A 21,712-nucleotide genomic window follows, 5' to 3' on the forward strand; every position below is an offset into this window, starting at 1 on the left:
GAATTACAAACAGACAAATGCAGGTTTGTCTGTATATAAATATAGCCATTTAACTGGACTTAAAAGAAGCAGCCCTCTAACTCTGAAACCTCTCCATTAATGCAAGTCCATAGAACCGGTTTGTGAATGTGTGCATTTCGGCATATGAGAGTGTAGCATGTTCATTAAACAGAGTGTAAAAACGAATTTCCCCTCAGGGGACATGGGGTGTTTTTAACCAGTTCGAGCACTTCTGCAGACATGTTCAATGTGTCCTTAAGCAAGACATTTAACCCCAAGTTGCTCCTGCTGCTTCATCAACAACGTATGAATGTGTATGGATGGGATTAGTTGATACTGATGGTCACTTTACACAGCATCAGACACACATCAGTTTGTGAATGAGTGTAACCTGCAGCGTAAAAGTACTTTAGTCAGAAGACTAGAAAAGCGCTGTGGAAGCTCAAGTCCTTTTACCTTATTAGTAGTGTGTGACAGTGAACAGATGGACTGACAATTGATTGATCAGAGAGGAAGTCTCTTTGAAAATAACTGAATAGGGTACATGTAGCCCGATTGACCAGTAATAGCCTACCTGGTGACGCACAGGTTAAGTTCATGTGTGGAAAATGCTGCTCATTACCTTGGAATGCTTTTCATGTTGCTGACACAGCGCTTGTTCTGTGGCTGCATCCTGGTTCTCTTATTTGAATTGAGTGTCCTCCAATTTGTCTCCTCCACTTGCGTCTTGTAGCTCTCGTGTCTCTTCGGTCATCGCTCCTCAGATCTCCTTCCTCTCTCCTCGATCCTCTCTCCTCCATTCAGTATAAGAGCTTTAGGATGATCCTTAACATGGAGGGTCTGGAACTAGTTCAGATTCTGCCGAGGACCGAAGTCCTGCAGTAAGATAAATATGAACTCCCTTTTTATTGTACAGTATAAAGGGCCTTAGATATCCTTGTCAACATACATTTCTTTACTTGGAAAACCAAAATAAACTAATTATAGATCCAACCAAAGCCAATGCATTTGTTTTCTATGAGCTAGGAAAGTTTGTATTTATGTGGTATACATTTTGTTAGGTTTCTACTGCTAAAAATATGCAGTTTCCTGATATGAATGTTTCATAATAAAAACACATCAACGAAACATAAACTAGGAACTTGTTTGAATTGGACTAGGTTTATCATTAAATTAACTCAGCTATGGTGGAGCTATACTAAGCAGTTATGTTGAGAACGCTGTCCAGAGTAACAGTGTTTACAGCCGCTCCTTTGCAAGTTTCTTTTAATTTTCAATTTAAACACACTTTCAGCAGGTCTGCTGTGATGATGCAACATTTGTTGGGTGGTGTGCTTAGACGATGGTGTGATGGTATCCATTGCAAATCACTGTAGAAATGATTTATTCTAACAGCCTTACTCCTGAGTGTTAGTCAGGTGTCTCTGATCACCAAAGAGGCACCTGGTCATTCATTTACAAAACCTAATGAAATCAGCCAGTTGAATATCAGAAGGTTTTTTTTTTTTTTTTTTTGTTCCAAATGATTTTGAAAGGACTTTTTTTTAAATAAAGTTTGATGATAGTTAGCAGTGGTTAACATCACCTGTGACAACTATTTTGATTTGACTATTGAACACCAAAGTGGTTTTTCATCTGCAAATATCCTTTACCAGCAGCTGTGTATAATGCAATATGTTAGGAGTTGAAGAATCAGTTGGATCAGTTTCAATATGTTTTTCACAGTGGAATATTAGGGAAGCTAGACGCACCAAAATCAAGTGTGCTCACTCAATCAATCAGAATTCACCTTCAGAGCACATTCAGTTAGTTCAATTCCTTTCAGGACATTGCAGTGTTTTGTTTGTGGCTGTGAATGCTGAATAAACCAATCATGATTTTTTAGTATACATATTGCTGTGTAACAAAAGGCATCATTTAGAAGTCCAGTTGAGCCATCCATAGTCTGTGTGTGTGTGTGTGTGTGTGTGTGTGTGTGTGTGTGTGTGTGTGTGTGTGTGTGTGTGTGTGTGTGTGTGTGTGTGTGTGTGTGTGTGTGTGTGTGTGTGTGTGTGTGTGTGTGTGTGTCATTACTTTTTTTGGTTATAAAACAAATTGACATATGGAGCATGTTGATTGAAACACAACTAAAGAGATAATTTTCTGAATGATGTTTCGCTGGGGACCAGAGTGAAGTTGAAGCCTCTAATCATCAGACGTGTCCATCTATCCACACCGAGACAACTTGTCAGGGAATCTTTAACAGGGGAACTGTTGATTTTAGGAGGCACAGATAAGGTATCACCCTTATGTAATATCATAGGTTACATGAAAGACATGCATTCTTAACATTTACCTGCAGGGGGCGTCTCCCCTCCTTAAAAAGTTTGTTCTTAGACTTGTCTATGTCAAATCATGAACAAAACATTTCTTTAGCCTCCATCATTATTTGAACTCTGGATCGCTTAAAGATATTTTAAATTCTCGGGCCTTCATTTTAGTTTTTCTTAATATGGCAATATAATAATATTCATAACCATTCAAATCTGTACTGAAATGTTACGCAGTGCTCTGACTTCTGTGCCCTTTGTTAGATTATATAAACAGGATTATGCAAACAAGGATCTTCTAAGAGAGGTCTGTTTTTATTTAGTTAAGACAATAATCGCACACCCTGATGTGCAATGGAGGTATTTGTGGTCACTGTAATTGTTTGTCCTTTTCATAAGAGCTGCAGAGAGACAACTTCAGTAAACAAAACACTTGTCATGTCCATCACAGATCTATGATGAGACACATTTAATTATTTTTTGTGGCATTGTAAAGAATGTAGGCATGGAGGTATGTTTTTTTTTTAAATCTTATGAAAACACTTTGTCTGAATGTCTTTTATTGAGTCCATTTTCTTTAAAGGTGTACTCATTATCGAATGTTATGACTCTGTATCATCTGTGTCGTGATGAGCGAAAGCAGACTTGATCGCACGTCACTTTCATTATTTTTCTAAATTCATTTTCATATTGTATTTATTTACTTAAAGCCCTGAGTGTGTGGTATTGGCACGTTTTGTACAAGAGGTGACCATACTCAGTCCTGTCAGTCCTGGAGCAATGTGATTGCAGGCCAGCCGGCGAATGTGGAGGCGTCACAACCAAGCACGGTACAGGATAACTTTGCGAGAGTGAGTGCGCCCTCAGAGAGATTTTTTGCTCCCAGTATGTTGTAGCCTACTGCGGGTTTCCAGCATTGCAAATTAAATGGAAGTACAGAGTAGGCCTACACAATACAGAGACCCGCAGTTCAAACTGAACTCGTTTGTGTCCACCGTTTTTACTGTTACGTTTACTTCTGCTGTCAGAATGGATATTATGCGACCTGATTTGGTTCCAACTCATCCATGAGTGGACACTCCAGGAACTGCAGTTTAGTGTATTTCTGCACTGGCTTCATTTTTTAACACAGATGTTGTCATGTGGTTATAAAATAATGGATGGAGGAGGGGCAATACTATTGGTTTGGCCTCATTTTTAACTATCTATTATTTTTATAGTTTCTGATAACTGAAAGATGAAAGCATTTCATTTCCCAAACTGAGCTTGACATCACAGTACCGCCTGTGTATTTCTTAAAATACAAAGACTTTGAAACATGTTTGTAACTACTTTAAGATTTGGCACTAATCCTCTTCCATAATTATACTTTGATAGACTTCCTTAGACTTTAAAGCTCCTCATATTTAAGCTCTCACTCACTGACTTAAAAATGTGCAAACGTATTTGCCATTTGTCCCTGTTTCTTAATTTCTCATTTCCTTCTCTGCTGTACAATTGACATAAAGACGCAACTTCCAACAGCTTTAAAAGATGTGCTATTAGTCTCTTTGTTGTTAATTAGGCAACACACTGAAACTTAAATCATTCTCCGAGCTGCTCTTATTTCGCTGATCTTTTGAGACCCCTGCATTAAAACGTTGCCTCCACAGGCTGCCTGAACCAAACTTTCAGCCTCACTTGCATCATCTTATTCATATAGAGAGCGGTTAGGCCCTTTGCTGCAGTTTGTTACGAGCTCTCTGGCGCCATCTAGAGCATGAAGATCTCCCTACAAGATGATTATTTGTGTGACTTGTTGTGAGTATTGTCCACCAGGTGGCAGCAGTGTATAAGAATGAAGCCCCACTTCACAGCTGGGATTGGCCTCTGCTCGAGTTTCCCCTTAGATGTCTTGGTTTGTTTCGACTTTTGCAACTTGTTCGTTTATTCTGCATCGGTTTGTGTTCATTTGTCTCTTCCTAACTTTATAATCCAACAAAGAGCTTCCAATTGGTGTAAAAAGATAGTCAGAGGCTTATTTTCAATGAGCCTCATCAAACATTTCTACCACACTGACTTATTAGCCAAACAGATGCCATTTCTCATGCCTTTATTGTAAAAAGGGAACATTGTGTGCACAACTGTGGACTTAAGTAATAGACGTAACCTCAGGGAGAGGGTGTGTGTGGAGAATGAAACCACGGTTCACTTTGTTTCCTACTGTAGAAACTGTACATGCCCTCACTTGCAAAGGTGCAGTCAGGGTTCATGAAAAAAGGTTTCTGTGTAGCTGATGAACACTTTCAATGTTTCTGAGTGGAACACTGGGTAAAAAAGAGAGAGCCAAGATAATTATGGACTCATGGTGTCTCATATCCCCCAAATAAGAAAGAAAAAGGGGTTTGATTGTGTGAAAGCTCTTACACTAATCCTAAACTACTAAATACTGTATCAACCCGGAAATGTCCTCTGAAAAATGAACGCAGTAGCGTTAAGTTACAAAGTTCAGGCTGGAAAACACAACCTATTTCTATTTTAATTGCTCCCCACCCATTTGGTAAATTGTTTTTTAATAGTGATTGTTTGTGTTAATTCCTTAATAAAATGAAGAATATCGAAAATATAAACAAAAAAAGAGGATCAGTTAGATTGACCAGAGAGCATGCACATACTTCTCTTCCAGATCATAAACCAGCCTCTATTGACCTATGAGTCACTTTTACATAAGAAACCTCAATGATTTTCTGTGGCATCTTGTTTCAACATCATGAATGTATGAATCATGTTAAGTTTAATCCATATCCTTCCTCACCTGATGTGACCCGACTGGTAAATCATCTACATTTTTGTTCCAAAATTCCCCCCAATTCTTTTTTTTTTCTCTTATAATAAGATAGCAGGACAGTTTTTTTTTTCTGTGTTAGGACAACATGTGAGTCCGCCCTATTTAATGTGAATGGTTAGTTGCTCTGAGGAAAGCTGATGTTTAACTAAGATAAACTGTAAAAGCACCTGGCACAGTTACCCGCGGCCCTACTTAGAAACTAAAAAGGGAAGTTCCCGAACTTCCTGGTTATCAAAGCTGCAACACTGAGGGAGATTTTTGCAGGATCACTAACTTTGAATTAAATACTATTCTTTGTATTTAAATCTTAATCCTTCAGGTATTGTGTTTCACGAAGCGTAACTTCAGTTTGGCAAAAATGCTTCAGTCGGACAGATGTTGTTTCTGATCCATGTGGCCTGCTGAGATTATTTAGACTCATCACATCTGCAGGACTGACACTATGTGACAATAGGACAATGACTAGTGATGAGGGAGTTATTCAGATCATTAACTCATAAGTAAGACTGTCAGCAATTCAGAGGAATAATCAATTACAAGTAAAAGTGCTGACATCAAAACAACAATAAAAAATAGACTGTTGTTCCTCAGGAGAACCCTTGAAGTCTGGAGAGGTGCTCTTTAAGAACAGAAATATAACCACATTAATTCATTGAAAAGTAAAAGAACACAAATGCTTAAACAAGTGTGTTAAACACATCTTCATGTAATTAAAAATGGGAACATGTGAGTGGGACATTCATCAAGCGTAGAAAACCTTTGAGCTGTCAAGTTCTACATGTCCACAGTCATGAGTACATTCTCCATTTTAACATTAAGATGTTTAACCTTGGGGTAAAATATAACACATATGCGGAATGAAAAACGTTTTAACATCACGTTTAATTGATTTCATTTTACAATGGATTGCTTAGTGTAGCTGAAGTAGCCTGATATTATGGAGTGAGGAAAATCATATTGTTACTCTTTTTTTGATTCTATTGACTGACCTTTAAATATCCAGGAAGTGCCTTATCATTCTCTAAGTTAATATTTGCAGCCAGAAGAGAAAGCCTCGGACCCAGATCTCGGGTTGGAAACCAAAGTAATAAATATAATTTAATGTTTTAAATATTCCTTGAGGGATGCTCTAATAAGTGATCACATGATTATAGTTTTTAGATATTTTTTCAAAGTTATTTAGCAGGAATTCAATATGATACATCATGCATGACGTAAGCATGAAATCACTATAATTAATGCAGTATTAAAACATTATGTAAGTTCACGATTATTACCCTGTAGTAGAGATTGTTCTTTTTAAGAATCTGTTTTTACTTAATTCTTCTCTACATTTTCCATAAACTCAAACAGGAAAGAAGACTCTGTCCATGAATGATTTAATATCAAAAGTTAGAGATCACCTTTTTTTATTATATCTCACTCTACACACCTCATTCTTTCAGTTTGAAGTTATCCTTCAGACAAAACAATCTACAGAAAGCTGGGGTTCATAGTGTTGTTAATATGAACTGTTTTCTGTTAATTACACTTGTGAACTCACAGACTTTCACACTGAGTATGAGGACAGAATGCTAACTTAAGCTGCTTGGTTTTCTCTCACTGTTTGTACACTTATTCAGCAGGAGCAGCTGTGCAAGCACTCTGCAGCTCTCCCCCTTTCTTGCTGTTTATTTCTGACCCTCTGAGCTCAGGTATGGAGCCTCTACACAGGAGAAAGTGCCGGCTCCGTCCTCCCAGCTGACATGCAGGATACACATGTGAAGGTGTGTTTGTGAGAGAAAGTGAGAGTCAGTGAGTGAAAGGTGAAAGTGTAGCCAGAGCCCCCCCACCACCACCAAGCAGGATTTATTTGCACTGCAGGTTGAGGCGTGTTTCAGGCCCATTGCAGCTCGACATGTACACACAGGTCAAGACCAAGCAGCGCTGTTGTCTCACACGCACACAACTACTCAATCATTTTACTCACCCCCTCTTGTAGACTTTTGGGATTACTGAGGTTATCTACCATCACATTCTTTCATTTGAATGTAACAGTGCTTTAATCACAAATTTTCATTGACATTCAAATACACACACACACACACACACACACACACACACGCACACACGCACACACGCACACACACACACACACACACAAAAGCACATCTCAGGACGCCTAGGAACTGTATGAGGGGTCTCACAGGTCGCAGCCACAAGGAGATGCACTGAGGCCATGAGTCCTCGTCGTTCCTCTTAGATAAAATAGAGGTGACCCTAGCCCTCTACATGATGCATAACAGAACATTATGACTACACAGAAGCTGCCGTAATTCAATTTAAATACCCTTTTAATCTCTCCACGAGGAGTTTGTACATAATGTAAGTGCAGGGCCACTGAACTAGATATTGATGGGTTTGTGTCCTTAAACTCAGGGACCTCTAGAGGCTCCCAGGGGAACTGCAGTGTCCTTGCAGTGTCTTTTCTTATTCATACAAAGAGATGTTATCTGACCTGACTCGTTTGCTTTTAAAAGGAATTAGCAATTCCTTTTGTCTTTCCTGAATTGAGTGATGTTCTAGAATGACTCCATTTCGATGTGGAATGTCTGCTATGAAACTCATTTGTTTTGAACATGAAGTTTCAGAGAGCCACAAAGAAGTCAATCCATTAATCTTAAAAGATAAGATAATACGGCTATGTTGGGGATCCTTGGGGCCTTGCAGACACTTGCAGTTGATACAAGACTCCGATAGTTATCTAGTGTTTGTGTGGGTCAGAAGCTTCTGATGGAGTGAAGTGAATGCAGGAGATATGATCAGTGCTGAGACTCAGCTCACAGACTTAATGAGGCTCAGTGTGACAAATGGCTCCTCTGCCTTCATAGGCAAATGTCGGCTTCTCTCTGGTTCTCTCCCTTATTTTGAAAGTTTTTTCTTGCATGCTCTCTTTAGCTCCAAAAGGGGAAGGCATCCAAGCACAGATATGTCAATAGTGTACTTAAAGCTCTCATGAGGAGGTTTTAGCTGGATATCACACATAGTGGAGTATTTGTGCTTACGCCTCTATAAACATCTTCTTCTTTGGACGTCCCTGCTGAAAGGAAATCCATGCTCCCACTGTTTGAACAATAATGTTTCAAAGTAATAAACTAACAGCCAAAGCAAAGACGTGAAACCTTGTGCGTATCTACCATCGGCAATGCTTTCAAACTCTCACTGCTCATATTCAAAGTCCATCCCCACATGTAGCTGGCTCACAGTTAGGAGAACTGTTGCCGGGAATTACCACGAGGCCCCTGTAAAGATGAAAGTGTGGACTTTTTCTCCGCCTTATTGTCAGCTTTTGTCACCTGGTCCACTTTCATCTCCCATCAGGCAGGAATGCCAAGCAGAGGCTTTACTTCTAAGGACGGCTCAACTCCCACAACACCTGCTGATGAACTTTTATTAGACCACTTTTATTTTTAATTAACTTTTTTTGTAGTATAAGCTGCAGAGCTCAGGACAAGATAAAATGACAGCGGGTAGTGCTCATATTCAGGGCCCTGCAGGTAACCAGCTGTATTAAAAGATGGACCCCTCCTACCCTGTAAATGTTCTATTCTACTCCCTTACTGGATACCGGACAACATACAGATATAAATTTGTATCTTTTTTTACTGTTGTGGTGTGTCAGTGTTGCAACTGCCAACTGCTAAACTTTTTCATTAAATATTTTTTTGACAATGACCATAAAGCTCTATCTCAAAAAGCTCAGTGGGTAGCTGTCTGGGGTGATACCACACATTTCTTTCAGACTAACTTAATCTATGTATATATATATGACAAAAAAAAATCCTTTTGACGCTGAAAGATGGAGACGAGATTCTGCTTGTGGTTTTTGTGCATTGCTGGTCAGTGAACCTTGACGCACATGCAGGTGTTTCCCCCCTGCACATCCACAGAGACCAACTCAGGCCAGTTTCAGGCTCAGAATTACAGCCAATCACTGAACTTCGACTACACGTCTGTTGGCTTTGCAGTCGGAATGATAAACAACTGTTTTTGTCTTAAGAGAATGATGCAGCTTAAATAGCTTGCTGAGGTGACAGCTAGCAGCTACAACCTGTTTCTCATAGTGGCCAAACCCTTTTTTTGCCACCAACCATTTCACACTACAAGTCATAGATAATTCACCCTCATTCTTTGTGAATCCAATTTGCTGTTAAGGTGTCGGGGTTAGTGACCCAAACCAGGCTGACATATGTTACTGTGGGCTCAGAGCGCTACTAGAGAACTTGTAGCTAGCAGTATTACATTAGATGAATAGCAAAATATCAGCAATGCAAAACTAGATCAACCTAATTTATATTTAATGTCAATCAACTTGTTTCTGTGCATTTCTTTCTTTAAAGGATAATTGGAGGAGTCTATGTGATTTAATAAAGCCACCCATAGACTACCGAACCCCCAGTTTGTAATCTGTGCTGTGCCTAGCAAAACTGTAAATTCAATTTAATTCCCTTTGGCACTCTGTTATCGTTTGCACTCTGTTAATTTAAGCCAATCAGAGAGCATTGACCAGCATGTGAACCTGCACAAACAAAGTTCACTCTCCTTAATTTTCCCAGCTGAAATATGAAACCAAAGAAAAGCCTGTTTTCTCTTATCAAGATGGTCTGATCAGGCACCATGAAAATGGCGATCTGGATTAATTCTCTCCTTACAAGCCTGAACAGGACGACCCTGGCACACCCTTTTGTTTAAAATGCCACAGCCAGGTATGGCAGCCAGGCAGACCTGCATGGTTGTAAGATATATATCATGCTGGTCTTCCTCTTCAGTGGTGAACAAATTTAAAGGTGGGTTTTAATATAAGATTATTTAATTTTGAATACATTAGGGAGCTTTGAAATCCTATGCAAATGTAGCCTGACATGGTGGCCTGATTTGCACCATCTCTCAAACAAAGGTTTACAAGGCTTTGACATTTGGAACAACCAATCAATAACAAAACCCCCAACAGAACCCAAACAAAAACGCAACCAGAATTCTAGCAACATAATAATACACACATGTCACTGTGTGTCAAAACGATGAAGACTGAAGATGAAGACTTTGATCCATGTTGTGGTATCTAATTGTAGCTTTTCCGGTATCTTTACCATATTAAAAATTCTGCAAAAGGACAAAAGCTACAACGCCATACATTAGCTCATAAATCTCCAAAATTAGCGATATAACTTGCACAAAAATCATCATAAATTCTTATTGCAATGCAAATCAAATCAAATAAAAATACAAATAAGATCAGTTGGCGATGACATCTTATAACTATATATTATTGCACAAGAGGTAGGAGTGAATTGTCCAGTTTATAGGTGTGTTTTGCAATCTACTGGGAGCAGGCTTGGTTAAACAGTCCATAAAGAGCTGTTCCAGATCCCAAACATGAACAGCTGCAGTAATGGATTGATAAAGAAAAGGACCAGCTGCTTTTGTTGCTGTCTTTTTTCTGGCAGCTGATGGTACAATCACACTATGCAATACCAAGCACGGAATGGAAGAATGCAGAGGCCCCTGGCCACAAATACTTGGAGCCCCTCCCCTGCTGTTGACTTCAGCAGGAAGGAAGGACATGAGGTATCTCTTCTTCAGACACTGCAGGTGGCGAAGCCTGTCACTGAAGGAGCTGCCCAGTGCTGTTACAGTACCATGCAGGGGTTGGGAGACATTCTCCATCAGGGATGATAGATTTTTTTCATCCTCCTCCCATCACCTCAACAGGGTCCAGGGGGCAGCCCAGGACAGATCTATGCAGACACACCAACAATCAAGTACAGTCCAGTATGTCCTCACAACGGCATAGACCCCTACCCCGCAGCTAAAGCATAGATTCAATATAAAACAGCTTTAAGAACCTTCTATCCTTTATTTTTTAAGTAAAATCATAGACTGTACAGTCCATAATTAAAATATAGGCTATATAGCCTCTTGTTTTTTCATTGATAGTCACTGCAGTGGTTTCACCTTAAAGTGTTTTGTAGTGGTTCTCAACTTATCCCACCTACAGAAACTCCCTCATTAAAAATTGTGACCTAAATGTACAATGCTTCTTAACCAATCACATGTTTTAGTTACATGTTTTTCCTTCAGACGTTACAAAATGTGACACAACTAAGAGACTGCACAAAAATAGTTTAGAAATTGCTTCTTTTTCATATCCAGATACCCACTGAAAACAGCTCCACGACCCACATTTGGGTCCCAGCTCACTTGTTAACAATCGCTGCCTTAAGCTATTGTTTTCTTCTTTTTTTTTTGTGAATTAAAAACATTTGGCAAAGAGCTTTTCTATGCTTGTTAGTGAATGTGATACATGTGAGTGTGTTTGTAGAAGTCAGGTCACAAAGCCGAACATTTCACTCAGAGGACTTTCATTGAATTTTAATAAAGGTCATTCTGTCTCAACTGGCTACAGAAAACATGTTTTCTATGATTGGAATTTCAATTGAATTGTACATTTTTTTCAATGTTAGAAAACAATAAGATTCTTATTCTTGTAGTTCTTGCCTCTTTATCTCTTCTTGCTGTTCATTAACACTTTAATAGTTTCTCTTCTTCATGCCTTTTATCTCTTGTAGTTATGATTCAGCTCAAGTATACTGAAACTAGCTGCAGGAGGGAGATTTGTGGTTCAAGAACCTGTCACATCTCAAGGGGATATTTAACTGACTTCAGGCCCTTATAAAGAACGTCACTCAGCCCGCCACTTTGATTTGGCTTACTTTGACTATATGAGACAATCCAAATGAGAAATATGCAGTGGGAGAAATGTAAGTACAACACATCTTTTATTTACATGAAGCAGCGTAACTCTAAAATCATGTGGGATTTGCTTACATATCGCAGAAATATGTTGTAAAAGCCAAATGGTTGATTCAAATCTGACTTTTGCATGGAGAAAAGGAACTGCACAGAGGTTTGAAATGAACAATACTTATTTTTATTTATTAATTTTTTTTAAAAGAGTTTTCAACTGTTTTCAATCTTTTGTCAGCTTGGGGAGGAAAAAACGCATTATGGAGACAATATTATGATCACTACAGAGCAATAGAAGAAAATAAGAACAGAACTTTATTTGTCTACAGTGTAAATTGTCTTTGGTGTCACGAGCAAAAATAGGAACATGATGACAAACGAGACAAAACTTCAGCAAGAGATTAGACGAGCGCTCGGAGTCCTCAACAACATCAGCGTCCACTTGGTTAGTTATAAGTTAGTTTAATTTTATTTTTTTTGTATTGTTAGTGCTTTTAAAACAAAACAGGCATTTCATCTAGTTAGAGCCTTTGAAACAGGCATTTTGTATAATCAGAGCTTTTAAAAGTGGGTCAGACCTTGTGGGGCAAGGGAATTTGTTTTGAACTTCAAGAATTTTAAGAAGAATTTAATTGCACTAGGGACAAATATTTCAAAAAAAAAAAAATTGTGACTCATGGCAGTTTGAAGCTTTGACCTGATGGAAGCACTTCAAACTGGGAGTGCAATGGATGGGAGAGGTCACTTGCATGTCGGCCATCTTGGTTATGGTCAACAGTAAATGGACTTGAGCTTGTATAGCACTACCCATTCACATGCTGATTTAAGCAGTTACTATGGAATCATGGTCAATTTATGTGAATTTATGTACATTATGAACATAAGTGAGTTCACCAAGAAATGCTTACATTATCATCTTAAGCAAAGGACAGTTTTGTCTGCTACATGCGCTTAGTGGTGCTTGGAGGTGTGCTGCTCGAGGTGATCGGAGGCTTCCGAATAGCAGAGGTGTCGACAAACAGCAGTTTGTTTTTTGTTTAAAGCTGGTTTATTCCTGCAACAAAACAAGCTCAAGAGCAAACAAAAAATGATTTAATAATATTTAAAGAAATTGAGAAACCTCATCATTAACTTTCATTTGCTCATCAGAAATGGAAAACTAACAGTTGCACCCAGTGCTTACTTAATTTAATTCACAAAGTGATTGTGTTCGGAGTGAGGGTTTTTTTTTCCTTCCAAAACTTCCATAGAAATATTCCAAAGCTTTTCCTGTTTTATTGTTTGTCAAAATCTTTACCGAAGCTGTTGAAAGAGGAAGGTGATCATTTGATAGTTGGCTGAATTTTGCGATCTGGTATCTTAATCTTGATATGCAAAATGGTTTAAGGCCTGCACCACAGTAAAACACTGCACAGCTGGACTGCTTCCTCTTTTCTGTTGTGTCGATGCTGATTGTCTGTCTGTGTGTGTGCTCATGTGTGATTGCTTTGAACAACATCTGCAGCTCATTTGAGTTTCAGTTCAAAGATCTCAGCTGGAGCATTTTTTTTTTCAGGGTTTTTTTTTTACACAGTTTATTTCCTGGTGTTTTGCACTGAGCACAACAAAGTAAGAACAGTTTTTCTATCAAGTGTTTCCTCATATAATGAGACAATGTGAGACAGAAATTCTATCTTATACCCCTGAAATAGTTTTTTTAGTCTCTACATATTTGCACAGGCTCTTCATAGAGTTATACAGATCTGCTTGTCAGTGTAAATAATTACTGAAAAAGGATGAACTGAACTCATTGAAAGGCCACATAGCAGCTCTCTGCTCTATTGCTTTTATAAATCACTTTTAGTGATAAGCACCACGCCTGTGTTTGCTGCACACTTTTCCACATCTTCGCCAGGAGTCTTTATGAATCTTTTTTTTTTTTTAAACTGTTGGCTTTGTAACAACCATTCCCAGCTGCTGCAACGTTCAAGGTGCTCTTCTATATCTTGTACGTACAATGTAAATCAAGGTCAAAGTCTTGACCACTGCCGAAACAATTCACCTGAGGAAAAACTGTGCAGCATCGTTAGAACAATGCAAAATTAAAAGCATGCCAGTAACACGCATGAAAAAAAAAAAAAAACAGTCCCTCAAAAAAGCCAAAATGTGCATTAACATCAAACCTACCATGTTAACAGAGATGGGAGGCCTGGCTGCACAACAATTTAGTACAACTTGAAGATGACTGCAACTTCACTAACCTTGTCGCTTATCTTAATTGGTGTTGGTCACATATGACCATCTCATATTTTCCATTTATTTTACATGTTTATTAAAAAAGAGACGATGCACATTATTGATAATCTGGCACATTTCAATATGCCAGATTATGGCCAGAGTCTAATTTGCATCTATAGTCCCTTGGTAGTTTGATTGTACAAATGTAAACAAAATTACATAAAATCACGATGACAAGCAACACCAATAGAAATAGCAACACAATAACATACTGTACATTAGTTAACAGGACAAACCAGTAAAGTCATCAAAGTGATTTAAGTGCTGCTCAGGGAGGGAACGTGTCAGAGTGCTGCGGAGTATTGCACATAATTAAGAGGTATTGTTGTAAATTGCACCTTTGCCCTCGAGCCTGTAATTGCAGTTGCACATGGCATTATACTGAGTTTGCATACACCTGTACATTTCTACTATCGTCCAGGATTTACAGTTTATGATAGTATATGCATTCACACTTCTGTGTATCCTGTTTGAGCTACAGGTGTTTAACAGCAATGATAGACTACTGAATTGTTTGTGCGTGTGTGTGTGTGTGTGTGTGTGGGGGGGGGGGGATGTTTGGGATCCGGAACGTCTCTTTATGGCCATGAAGAAAAGGCAACTGTTGAGTCCTTTAGGATTTTTTAAACCCCCTGTTGTCGGAGCCCTGCCTGAGGGAGGGGGCGCTTATCAAACAGTCATCTGCTTCCAGTCCCTGTTTTTGTTTCTGTTAAGCATCATTGACCTCTGTTCAGTTAGTCTGTAGACAGACACTTGGCCTGCCTGACCAATAAACAGATCTATCAGCTTCAGATAGTAATCTGGGACAGGGACAGCAGCAGTGTGGACCACAGAGCTCCTTCCCTCCAGTTCAGTGTAGTCCTAATAGCAGACTGGTGCTGGAGGGAACAGTTATTGTGGAGAAAGAGGCAGAGCTCCTCCTGGTTCACTGGAATATATTTGTGTGTGATAAAAGGTCCTTCGCCATTGATTTCACCAAACACGCAGGGCCCATTCAGATAAACAAACTATTAAATTATGTGTGCCAGTCTGATTTTGGACTATAACAGGGAGAGTGAAAATGTTTTTGTTTTGTTTTTTTCTCAATAAAACCTTGTGCAGCTAGGGTGTCATAGTTCAGCACAGATTGATGAGCAAATGGCTATCACTCTACTGAACTCTTGACCTTTATTTTTTATGATTTCTCCTCATGTTCATACTTGCAGGTTCAGTCGAATCTGTCAGGACATTCAATCAACATTCATGTACTGGATGTACTGGAAATAGTATATGATTCAATCAATTCAATAATGTTCTATTTAATGAAACTATTAAATCATTAAAAATGTTTCAGTCACGACATAAAAAAGACTCACAATCACTTTTTTTAGATTTTTACAAAAACACTACTTGGTTAAAGAGAACAGAGCAAATTTAGACAGACCTCTATTTGGTAATACAGATTTTTCTCAATTCCTACCACTCTTTTCCAAATAGAAAAATAATTTCTAATACAGCTACTTCACGTTGGAGGTCATGTGGAATGGAAAAGGTTCATCACCATCATATCTTTTGGAGCTGCCCTAAAGTGTCCCAATTTTGAGAGGAAATTAATCGTAGTTAATCATAATCGGGGTGGGGATTCCTTTGACTTTTGAAACTATGTTCTATGGTAAAAGGCCAGATTGTATGAACATATTTTGTAAAGTGGATCGCTGGAATACTATGCTGACAGCTTGCAAAAAAGTGATCACAAGGATGTCTGATAAACTACCCACACAGGAAGAATGGGTAGAGCTGGTTCAAGAAATTGCTCAGATGGAAAAACTCACATTTACATTGAGCCTTGACCATGATAAATTTGAAGATTGCCGGAAACCTTGGATGGACTTTATAAACGCTTGAAGGTGATTCCACATGTGACACTCTATGTTAGGGAGCTACTCAAATGTTCTTGGCAAAACTGGCAAAACACCCTTTACAGAAAAAATAAACATGTTTACAGCCTGGTACAAAAAACAAAACAGCTGTAATTGTTTTTCGTCATCACTGGCACACACAGGGTCATTTAAAAAAAAAAAAAAAAAAGAGCCTCTGTTTTGATTTTATAAATGATTCTTGTCATCTAGGCACGTAGCTGACATGATTTGCTGGTTGGTGCAATGTAACAGTTTTTCAAGAGGCTTAAAACCCACCTCAGCTCCAGCTCTCAGCCCGTCATTAGGTTGACTGAAAGTGAGGATAAGACAGTATTATCATCATGGTTGCAAGATTCAAGATTCAAGATTTCTTTATTTAGTCCCGAAGGAAATTTGCCTTGAACGTACAGGCAGCGAGCCTCCGGAGCCCCTTGCTGTAACAGATGGCTGACATCACTCAGGCTTCACCCATTAATATTTACAGTCCGGTTTAAGTGCAAAAAACCTCTTTTCTCTGATGACAGCCCTTCTTATCGAATTGACAAAATCACAGCTTGTGAAATGGCATGATTGATTTTTTTTATCACACAAATATCAGTCTTACATTTCAGATGTGCATGCAACTTTAAAACGCATGCAAAGCAGCAATCAGCTCACACAGAGGATGGCTAGAAACTAATATGTAATACTTTCATGATAATAAACATTCAGATGTAGCACAGTGGCTGATAATGAGTATGGTTATGAGATCAGCTGCTGTCCGACTATACACAATTTGGTTAGCGTAGAACAGGTTTTTTTTTTTAAATGAATGCACAATAATGATGTTAATTGTATTTCAAAATAGATTTAAAAAAGCATAGAACAGAATTGTTTTTATTTTTTTATTTTTGCACAACTGAACTTTTTGATATGCATGCATTTTACCTCAAATTAGTGTTATGAACTTGTATTAAAGATGATAATCAAAATAGATACAAATGCAATGAAAAATTCACAGCAAGGAAAAATCCTTCTGAGCCAATGTTCATGAACTCTGTGAACTCATCAGAAAGAACATGTTTTCCTGAAATTTAAGGGGAAATGAAAAAAAATGAGCCTCTCTATTTCTAACACACTTTCTCTCTTTCTCACTCACTCCCTCAGTTAAACTCAATTTTTGTTATCTCTAGCGCCTCCAGCAGCACTGGCCCGGTCCAGGCCGTACCAGGGAGTGAGAGTCAAAGACCCGGTCAAAGAGCTGCTGAGGAGGAAAAGAAGTCTGGAGCCACACAGCACCAAGACAGCAAACCCCACTGTGGTGAGGATCAATAACGGGACAGTTACTTCATGCATTTTAGGAAGAAATTTAAATGAGTCATATGTTTTGTTAACAATTGCACATTTATGAACAGACACATTTGTAAAGAATTTCGCAAAAGTTTTGAGAATAGACGTTGACCCTAAACTGTTTCCAAAGAAATGCCTGTTCCAAAGAGCTTTGCAAAAACTGTCCACATTCCTCCCTTGTATTTATCACAATAGCATTAGTCATTGAATAAATAATGGGTGAAGGATTTCCTGTAGCAGGAGTTGCAGTTTGGAGCAATGTTTTCTCAAGATTATTTTGTTGACTGACTGTTAAACATGTTAAATATCTGAAAGGTTAGAGTCTGCAGAAACATAGAAAAGGACAAATGATTAGTTCTGAAAGCAATATTTCTTGTCAGATTAGTGACAGACAGCTTGCTATTTACATAGAAACTTTTTTGGGGGAAAATGGTTTCCATGACGAAAACAACATGAACAGGTTTCCCTTTGATGTTCATTCACATTAACACGTCCTTTGTCATGCCCAAATGATTTATCGATTAAACTGCAGGCTGACATTTGTCACTCATCGGATCTGTGGTTTAGGAAAAGGGAGTTGATGATCTTCCTAATTTCTGCAGCAGAGAGGCATCTGCAGAGATCAAAAGAGACACACACACGACTGTGCCTCCCCATGCACTATGCAGTGATGGCCATTAAAAAGCTGCTCTGTTGGGAGTCCTGCTGCCAACTATAAAAATTTTCAGCAAATTATAGAGGACAATCCCAGAACCAAGAGGGGGATTTTGTCCTTATATAATCCAGGTGTTTTTCCATGACAGTTACAGCCATTTCGTGCATAGCTCCAGGGCTGGGCACATAGCCCTATGCAAAATAACATGCCGCTTTGCCAAAGAGCCCTCCCACTTGCTATTTATTAACGCCTGCAGAGCAGGAGAGGAGACACACAGCACGTGCTGACACACAACATGTGGAAAGAGCTTTTGAAAATAACAAGTGATCATTATTTTCTCTGCTTGCCTCAGACAGTATGGCCAGACAATAGTTCTCTTCCCTCTTTGGATCTTCAAGTGATCCTCTTGCCTTACATCGAGAGGTTTAAAATCCACTGTACTCAACAATCAAAACAGTTTTTACATTCATCGTTTCACCTTTAAGGAATAATGCACTTCTCAAAATACCTCTTTCCCCTTAAAAGATAGATTTTAATCTTCTTAGTATACTCTACCAAAAGCAGAGTGAAGTGTTTAAACAGAAAGTGGTGGTTTTAATGTGGACAGTTTTTGTGAGATGACACCAGAAACACGGTTGTCTCTCAACTGCACAGTTGCGACAGAACTCCTGGAAGTTATCAGCCCATCCAGGAAAAGAGTTACTGCATGTATCCAAGTAAAGCTCAGCCTATTGTTTTTGCACTTTAGATTAAACAACATAAATCATGTAGCAGGTTCATGGCAGCTTTAGGGATGCTGGCAGGAAAATGTTTTACCTTTGATGCAGCTGTCTGACAGCTTGTTTCATAACTCTGATAATATAGGACTGAAGAAACGCTTCTCTTTACAATCGGCAATGCAAGTTGATTCTAAAAATGAATGATTGCTGACCCATCTTATGTTTTGAGAAACAATTCATGTATTTAGGCTATTATATCACTGTCAGTGCAAATATGAATTGTCACTATGAGAGAGGATCCGTTCAAAGTGTTAAAAAAGCTGTATTCCAGCTCAGCACTGTCACAAACATTAGCAAACAAGAAGAATGGTGCATTTGGACATGCATGATTGAAATATAGATGGGCGCTTATTGTAATTGTATTTAACAGAACAAAACTTTGTAGAAGTTTTTCTTATAGTCTTTTTCCAGGTGTTGTTGAGCCCAGCCCTTCTTCCTTCCACTCCATCACGTCAGTCATAATTATTGGTCTGGTGAATTTATGGCTCTGTGATCACCTATTTTGACACCAGTGACCATCATAACAGATCTAAAAAAGATTGTGTCTGACCTTGGCCTTAGACAGTGTATTGAGCCTGTTTCTCTGGTTAATCTACAGACCTCCCTCTGACAATGTCCATCTTGAACAGGCTCTGGTTACTGTGAGTCATACCAGCTTAATTCCATGCACGGTCATTGTGTTGGAGTGAAGACAGACATTTCAGAAATCTAAAACTAAGCAGGACAAATCATCTGCATGGCCTTTATTTGACCAAACAGTTGTCACTCTTGACTCCTCAAAAACAGCTGCTAGACATGATGCTGTGGGTACCACTCTGGCGATATCTTCTGACCCTAGTGTCTGTTTTGTAATTCATTTGATTTAAAAGAGCTATGGAGACATCACAAGTCTGGTTTGCAGCATCACAAGGTTTGTGCCTACAAAAGAGACGCTAGTGCAGTTTCTCAATTCCTAAACTAACTAACTTGTTGGGTTATTTTGATACGAAAACATAATTACACTGCAACTATTTCACAGCAGGAAGCCCTTATGATAACTACTGCATTTACAAACTATTGGAGATAAAATGTTGCTTGAAAAGCTTTTTAACCTAATTTGTTGTTTGTTTGTTTTTTGTTACTGTATATTTATAATTGCTCCATACTTGCAAAACACATCATATAACTTGTAGTGAGCATGTCTTGGTTTTGGGCTTTTAATTTTCAACATTGTCTTACACAAAATCTAATTTATACTTTTGCAGATGTAATAAGCCTGTGATGTGAAGTGCAGCAGCCTATTGCACAAAGGATTATTGTTTAAACAGAGAGCTTTGGCGGCTTTATGTTTGCACAGTTCCTTGTTACAACGCACATACCTTACAGTTAAACACACCCAGTCAACACTTACTTTAGCAGCACAATTGGTGAAAGCTTTGTTGATATTATTAAGCCCAAACCTACTCTCAGCAGCCAGAGGCAGCACAAGTTACCTGCTGTCCTTTCTTCAACCAAGTCAACAGGATTAAAAGGGATACGTTTCAAAGAAAAAAAACTCTGAGCATTTACAAAATCTGCAGGCTTTTTTTTTTTTACCACCTGTCATGTCATGCTTTTCAAGTTTTGTGAAGAGAAAATAATGTTATTGCCCTTTTTCAATCCACGAAAAACAAATGTTTTGAACAATTTTTGTCTTAATGATACAGTGACATATTCTGCACAACTACTTCAAAATTGTGCTGTTCAATGGATTTTTCACATGTTTTGTTATTTGCCAAGAAATTGACTTATTTCCCCACTTAATGAAATTATGTCTTATAGAGCAAAGCAGTCTGGGAGTTCTCTTATAATTGTTTGGAACATAGGCTGTTTTCAACACTATGTCATCAACCGATTTGGTTTGAATAAATGCCAATAGATTGGCTAAGGAGTGCTGCTTCACTAATGAAGGGATCAAAGACTGGTGCTCTTTGAATACAAGGAAAAATCCTTGTTCGACTCATGTTCTGCTTTATAGGGGGAGCCGGTGACCTTACTGACCTAGCAGTTAGGCCACAATTCAAATACAGAGGCTATCGTCCTCCAAGTGGGTTGTAAAAATTAGTTAGTCTGTAATCTTTTAGCAATCAGTCAACAAAATGAAACAGTTAAACTGAACAAGTGAAAGGTCTGCTACGTTGCATAAGCTGAAAAGCTGGCTCAACATAGCAGAGCTAGCCAAGCATGTTGAAATAATTAAGATTCTTACTGAGGCATAATCCTGACTCCTACTCATGGACAAATCAATATACTGTATGACAAACACTGATAAGCAAACACGACAAAGACACCTGCCTACGAGTACTGACTCATAAATAAAACCACACAAAGATCTCACTTACTGAAACGGTTAAGCAACGGTTTATACATTTAAACGCACAACAAGCTACACAATTGGTCTGAGCACAGTTATTATTCCAAAAATTAAGAACATCTTTAAATAAGCTTTAGAGACCAACATCGATAAGTCTGAAACACGTTTTATTTATTCTATGATGGGGATTTGCTCACTTGCTACTTTAGCATTGTGTGGTTGTTTGAGGAACTGCAGTTTTGGCTCAATTCCTCGGCTACTGCTGCCTTTAATTGTGCCCTGCAGCCTGTCTGCAGGACACAGCTTCTCGCGGCTCTCTCGTGTAGAGGCACCTAAACACTGACAGAAGCTGTCAGTACTGTTACCTTCACTGCATACATTTTAACTGGTATTCTTTCATCATACTTTGGGTATTTCACGCTTCTGATCATGCACTCCTCCATATTGGGACTATAGGCCTACAAGTCAATACATTTCCCCCGTTGAGCACAAAAGGGACACAATGTATGTGGATTTTACA

At 38.6% G+C, this 21,712-nt stretch overlaps 1 protein-coding gene across 1 annotated transcript in view; it reads left to right on the plus strand.

Moving 5' to 3' along the window:
- Positions 1-21,712, plus strand: part of pou2af1 (POU class 2 homeobox associating factor 1) — a gene marked incomplete at its 3' end in the record, with an annotated part of 38,598 nt that overhangs the window by 14,347 nt on the left and 2,539 nt on the right. The window contains exon 2 of the mRNA XM_079353249.1: positions 17,270-17,397. Coding sequence (XP_079209375.1) covers positions 17,270-17,397 — 128 coding nt within the window. The remainder of the gene's footprint in view (positions 1-17,269; positions 17,398-21,712) is intronic.

This window comes from Symphodus melops (genome assembly GCF_947650265.1).
Source record: "Symphodus melops genome assembly, chromosome: 10".
Classification (NCBI taxonomy): domain Eukaryota; kingdom Metazoa; phylum Chordata; class Actinopteri; order Labriformes; family Labridae; genus Symphodus; species Symphodus melops.